General features: G+C 26.4%; 1 protein-coding gene across 1 annotated transcript; it reads right to left on the reverse strand.

The window, feature by feature from the left end:
- Window positions 1-5,039: 5,039 nt before the first annotated feature.
- OFP13 (ovate family protein 13) lies at window positions 5,040-6,365 on the reverse strand. The gene has a single exon (XM_047325343.2). It carries the CDS (start codon window positions 6,090-6,092, stop codon window positions 5,346-5,348), a length of 747 nt encoding a protein of 248 aa, XP_047181299.1. The 5' UTR covers window positions 6,093-6,365; the 3' UTR covers window positions 5,040-5,345.
- Window positions 6,366-6,849: the final 484 nt, after the last annotated feature.

Consider the following 6,849-nt stretch of genomic DNA (forward strand, 5'->3'; position numbering starts at 1 on the left):
CTCACCATAACTAGGTGATCCTTGTTTTTTATCAAAAATGGAAATACGTAAGGTCAATCCTTGTCAGATTCACTTCTCAAAAATCAAAAATAATCTTCTAAACAATTTTCCAAATTTCTCAAACTTTTTTCCAAACTTATTTTTCTAGAAAACTAGGTACCGGTTATTTTGGGAGAAAGTAAGTATTTTGAAAACCACATCAATTTTGCACATTGAATTAAATGTACTGCTATCAGGCAAGCACTCTAAGGGTGCTAACACATTTTCTGCGCGTAACCAACTCCCAAACTCAAAACTCTGATTTCGTACACTATGTCTTGCTTTTATGGTTTTTTTTGTAGTTTTCCAAAAATAAATTATGATGACGATTCCAAACTTTGATTTTCAGCTATTTAATTCTTTTTAGAGAGTATTGCCAATCTCCCTGTCCAGATCTCGATTGTGACACCTTTAATAAAGTTTTTAAATATATAAATATTATATTATTATTGGTTATAAAATGTATTTTAGAATAACCAATTTTTAGAAAAATAGTTATTAGTTATGAGCAAGGAATTAATGATATGTATACCAAATATATAAATATAACTGTCACGTTAATAAAATTAAAAACTACATTATATATTATTAATTATTGTTGAAACCAAGTAAAATAAATCAAATTTTTAAACATAATTATTGTTTAACCATTTAGAACATATTTGAATAAGTTTTTGAACTTGAAAAAAAAACAAAAACAAGATAAAAGAATGAAATAGATACATTATGCTCTATATACTATGTTAAAATGTTAATTTTAAATATAATTTAATCTTATAAAATCAATTTGTAAGTTATAATTTATAATCTATAAATTAATTTTATCTCTAGTTAATGAAATATTTTTAATACATTCCCCCATCAAGATATATTTGTATAATCTTATTTGTCATATAATATTTCAAGATAAAAATACAAGTACTCGTGTAATTGTGTTTGTTGTTATAATACTTAATACTCTTAAAATAGTTCAAAAGTATTATTATTTTTCTTTATTTTGGATGCATGATCTTGTTGTTTGGATATTCCACAATAAAGGTACAAGTATACGTTATTTTTTCAAATAATTCAAAAATATGTTTTTTTATATATTTTTTAATATTTGTATTTTAGTGTGGTGTGTAGCTAAAGTAAAAATATATATACTTGTATGACTTTTGTATGACTTTTTGGGTTGTTCTAGTAGTACTTGTACTTCTCCTTTTCCTTCATAAATATCAAAATTCATTGTAAAAATTTGTAACATTAAAAATATCATCATTTTCACTAAAATAAATCTTTTCAAAATTATATAATATTTGAGTTTTTTTACTATAAAAGAATATACGTAAGAATATAGTCAATCATTTTAATCAGAACTATGCTGTTTGTGATTTTCCATTATGAATAAAAATATATAAGAACAATGTTAATTCCTATCAGAAAATTTAAAAAATATGTTTGGGGTCTTAAAGAAAAATATTTTAAAATTACATTTTTTTTGTATATTTAATTAAAAACAATATCTTTAAGACATGTGATATAGGGGATTAATAGTTGATCTATGTGTAACTAACTTTCAAAGATAAAATTTAATTTTATAGATCAGGTCTGGTTTTTTATAATTTTTTTTATAATAAACTGCATTGACGACTTTAATTATTTTTAAAATTTTTATTTTTCAATTCACTGTTACACCATGATTTCAATTCATAGATTAGGAAATTGGAATTTCACTCAACGGCTCATGTTTGGAAGCGAGATTGATTCTTCCATTTATTGTACGTATTTTGAAATTCTCACAATAACTGATTTCTCATCTCTTTTTGTCTAAAATGTATTAAAAGGATCTTTTAATTCTACACAAATACATAGCATAAAATGATTAATACAAACAAAATTTGAATTTCAATATAAGCTACCAACTTTTATTACCAACTAGCTCAAATTATTGTAAAAAATAACTAAAAACTATTCAAAATCACAAACAAAAAAAAGAAACAATAAAGATTCAAAGACTATTTAACTAAAAGGATCAACATTTTCAAATGATGTCTTATTATTTTCGATTTTATATTATTTTATATTTTATTTATATTAAAGCATATTTCATTCATATTTGTAAAATAACTCTCAATTCTAATATTTTTAACACAAGATTTCTATATAAATCTTCTCTCACTTACACTCTATCAAACATTTACATGATATGAAATTAACGTTTCACCCAAAGATGAGTTATATCAATTTTTTTATCACCTTACAAATTCATTTAACTCTCTTTACAAATGACAACTTACAAAACTAAATTGCTCACGTATAAACTCAAAAAATAAATAACAGATAAATTACAAAACAAACGAAAAAAATCCAAATTTGAATCTAATTGATATGAATATATTTATTTTTGATAATGTCTAATTAATAATATTTAATTAAAAATTTAGCATTAATATATAATTAAACTTTAATATTACCATTAAGCTTTGAAAAATTCTTTCACATCCATTAGTACCAACCAACCAAATACTAACAAATAGGGTTTATCTTACCGATTTCAGTATAGTGAAGCAAGAGTCCATTATTGAATGGTTTTCTTATTAAAAGAAACGCTCATCAGTGGCTTCGAAATTTTGGTATGTCTACAAATTGAAAAACTCCATCTTCTCTTAGATCAAGCATCTTAAACCCATGTGAAATTAAGAACTGCTTTATAAATACTTTCTACAGTAAAATATTGAATTATTATTTTGAGTTTGATATGAATAGAAATATATTATTTTCAAATTTATTATTCTTTTGATCTGATAAAAATAATTTATTGAAAGATAATTTTTCCAGTAAAATTATTTAAAAATATATATTTGTTGTGTTTATTAAATTATATTAAATAATTTTATTGCGGGCAATTTGCAAATAATAAAAGATGGAATAGTAAGAGACTCAACAATTTAAGTATCTAATCGTCCAAGTTAAAATGGTTAACTCTATTTTCTAAGTAAAATATCAAATCAAAAGCTTTACTAGATATATAATAATGACAAGAATAATTTAAATTAAGAAAATTTATTTGATGTTTCAACTTTTATGAGGAAATTGTCTTGCAAATAAGGTGATAAAAAAATAATTTAAAAGTATTATACAAGAGTAACACCCTTTATTTTTTATAACAAGACTTATTACCACCGGGAAGAAAACAAAGAAAGAAAAATATTTATTAATTATATTACATATTGTCTAAGTAACATTGCATAATAATTTTAAAATATAACAATAATAAGAAAAAAAAATGTATCTGGATTCTTCTTAATCTTAGCTTCTACGTGGGAGTATTAAGAACGAATAACCTTATTTAAAATTACATTAAATGTGTTAATATTTTTTTGCCTGTTATGCATCAAATATATTCTTAAAAATTCAAAAGAAAACTAAATTACCAATATTTATTATTATTTTTTGTTATTGATTTCGAAATATATATATATATATATATATATATATATATATATATATATATTTTTTTTTCTATTAAAACTTATACTTTTATTTGATTTAGTATACATTACACGTACTCTATGAAACATAAATGATCATTATAATTGCACCATTATTTTTAAAATATGCATACATTTTCTATTACAAGTTTAAATTATTTATGTTATATAAACATATAAATAAAACGACGTTTTAGCATTAATTTTTTTTATTTACTTTGTTTAATATGTACTATAAAAAATGGATAGAATACCAAAAAAAAGTTGAATTATATATTAAAAGTTTGAATGAATAGCCTATTATTACAATACATATGTACATGTTTCACTTTAAATACAATAAAAAATATAAAATATTAATATACAAATTTTAATTATATTAATTTTTAATAATTAACAATTATATTAGTTAAAAAACTAATACAGATATACAATAAAATTTAAAAAGAAGGCTTTTACATATGTTAACATCCACCAACCAAATACTAACAAATAAAGTTTACCTTACCAGCAGTGGACAATGCTTCACTGTTAAATGTTTTTCTTATTAAAAGAAAGACGTACCAATTGCTTTAAATTTTCGTATTTTTCTACAAATTGAAAAACTCCACCCTCTCTTATTTTACTTCCTTCACAATTCATTAGATAAAGCATCTAAAACCCATGTGAAATTAAACATTGGTTTATAAATATTTTCTAAAACTATAGTTTAATTTTTTTATACAGGATAAAAAATATGATAAACTATATCAATCAAATCGACTTCGCTAAAATAATAATAGTGTTATTAGATTTCCTTCTCTAATCACCAAAGGGACTTTTTTATGCCAATATATAAAGTTATCATTTAACTAACTAATTATAAATATGTTAGCAATTTTCACAATTTTATTTGATTTTTTGCTCAAGTTAATTACGTGAACGTATGTGCCAGTTTCGTTCAACAATCCACATCATAGGAAACTGGATCAAGATTATCTACTTAAATAATGCTCATAATTTATATCACCCAACAGCAACAACAGATTATGTTTTTACCTAATTGTAATTTTAAACTTCTGTATCAAAAAAACGTTATTTTTTGTCTCTGGAATTTCAACGTACACAGTTTTTTGAGTTTCAAACTTTACCTACAGTATCTTTTGTCATTTTGTGAAACGTATTTAAACAACATATGGAGAATTTTGGAGGACTAAAACTTACTTATAAAAGAAAATTTTAATTACTAAAAATATATTTTGTCTCTAAACTAAGCTTAAACAAGTTTAGAAGGATAAAAATATATTATCACTAAACAACTTGAAAGAACCAAAATGATATTAAAATAAGCCATTTTATTATTAGAGGGACATTTGAAAATTTTATAGAAGTAAAAATATATTTGATCTTTTATTCTGCTTTAAACAGAACTAAGAATTAAATTAACAATTGTATCGGACTTAGTTAAATAAATAAATTAAAAAAAGTATATAAATTCCAATAATATATAGATACGTAAATAAGAGAGACAAATTTCAGATACGCCAATAATTATAAACAAGTGCAGTGTAATGTCTCCTACAAAAACCAGAGAACCATGTGATACATAAATGACAGATGGAACCCAGTGTTTGTGAAAAACGAAAGAGTAAAACTGGTTTACGTTTGTGGTCGCAGAGCCTTTGATCTTTACACAACCGTGTAGTGTAAGTAAACATTTTAGCAAGAAGAATTGTGGCAAGAACATATATAATCAGGAGGAGTTAATTTAGTTTAATTAATTATAGCTAAGCATGTTTTTAATCTACAAATGTATAGCAGAAGAAGGATATATAGGAGAAATAACTGGTAATGCTAAGATGTTACAGCATCATCATTCCCAATGCCATGCTCGACAATCTCATGACACAAGGGGGAAGAAGCAAAAGAAGAAATAGCAGAAGAATATGCAGTTGAATCGGAACAAGAGTTAGAATCGTTAGAAGCTGCTAAACTAAAGAGCAAATCAACAAAAGCACCGACTATGAATCCGTGATTGTTCCTGCCATTGACCTTGAGATACCAAGTCAAAAGCTCCTCCAAGCCCTCCCAGTCTCTTACTCCATGAGATTCCACCATCTCCTCCATTGATCTCTTGAAATCCTCGTAAGGGTCCTCTGATTCCATGGCAAGAACCACACTTTCTTTGAAGGGAAACCCACTGGCCTTGGCCTTTTCCAAGATGGAGCTTGTGTCACCAGGCTCGAAGAAAAGCCTCTCTGATCTCACACCACGCACCAACATCTCCAGAGACTCCCCGTCGCAGCAGTAATAGTCTTCTGACTCGGTCGAGATGCTGGCGGATTCGGACGAGGTGGTGAACCATGACTTGGGAGTTTCGATGACACTCTCGGAAGGGTCAAAGAAGACGGAGTTAACTGTCTTGAAGATGTCATCGTCGGCAGCACCTCGGAAAGAGAGGGTCTTGGAGTGGCCGCAAGAGGGTATGAATTGCCATGGATGATGATTGTGAAGAAGGTGGTGGTGGTGGTGGTGGTGATGGTTTCTTGGTGGTTCTTTGGTTTTGAAAAGAGAGGGAAGTCTGAGAGCTTTCTTTCCCATTGGATCTATGTTTTGTGTATTTTGTCTGTGTGTGAGGAATGAGGGGAGGCTGAGGATGTGATGGTGTTTGAGTTTCTATGGGATTTGGGAAGCCTTTTGGTTGGTGCCTGCAATAAATTTGATCAGAATGGAGTATTTAAAGCAAGAGGCTCTCATAGGAGGCAAGAGAATATGACAAACAAATGGGGTCTGGTATGTGCTTTCATGGGTGAATTTAATTTGTAGGTTTGTAAAATTCAATGTTATTCAATGCTCCCATCAACAACTGAATGTAACAGTACTTTTTTTTCATCACTGTCCGCCTCATAACAAAGACAGATACGGTCTAATATAATCAATACACCCAGAAAATATCAAGCATTCATCAACATTGGAGTTTGTGTTTATCATCTTCGTTAATTTGTAAGTAACAAACATTTACACATTTCCATTTCCGTATTATTTTGGTGGGTGAGATCCAGGTTAATAATTTTTCTAATTTTATTTATTTAATTTCTTGTCTAGGTTGCCATTTTTCATTTGGTTCGGAAACTCAAACTTTACATAAACATATTTCGATGCTACGCTACAATCAGTACAAATTCAGTAGTTTAATAAAATAAATGTGTATTAAATGTAATTAACGTATTATTATATCTTAAATCTATATTTATAGATTTTAGATGAATTTCGATTTAATGTTTATTTAATTACGATCTAAGAGATAATAATTATGTTTTGGTTTAATATAAAAAATTTTAGTCTTAATTTATGTTTA

The sequence above is a fragment of the Vigna umbellata genome, chromosome 8, assembly GCF_029865625.1.
Source record: "Vigna umbellata cultivar VRB3 chromosome 8, Vumbellata_1.0, whole genome shotgun sequence".
Lineage (NCBI taxonomy): Eukaryota > Viridiplantae > Streptophyta > Magnoliopsida > Fabales > Fabaceae > Vigna > Vigna umbellata.

Excerpts from the sequence above, each read along its gene's own strand:
- OFP13 (XM_047325343.2), bottom strand. The coding sequence starts at position 6,092 with ATGGGAAAGAAAGCTCTCAGACTTCCCTCTCTTTTCAAAACCAAAGAA.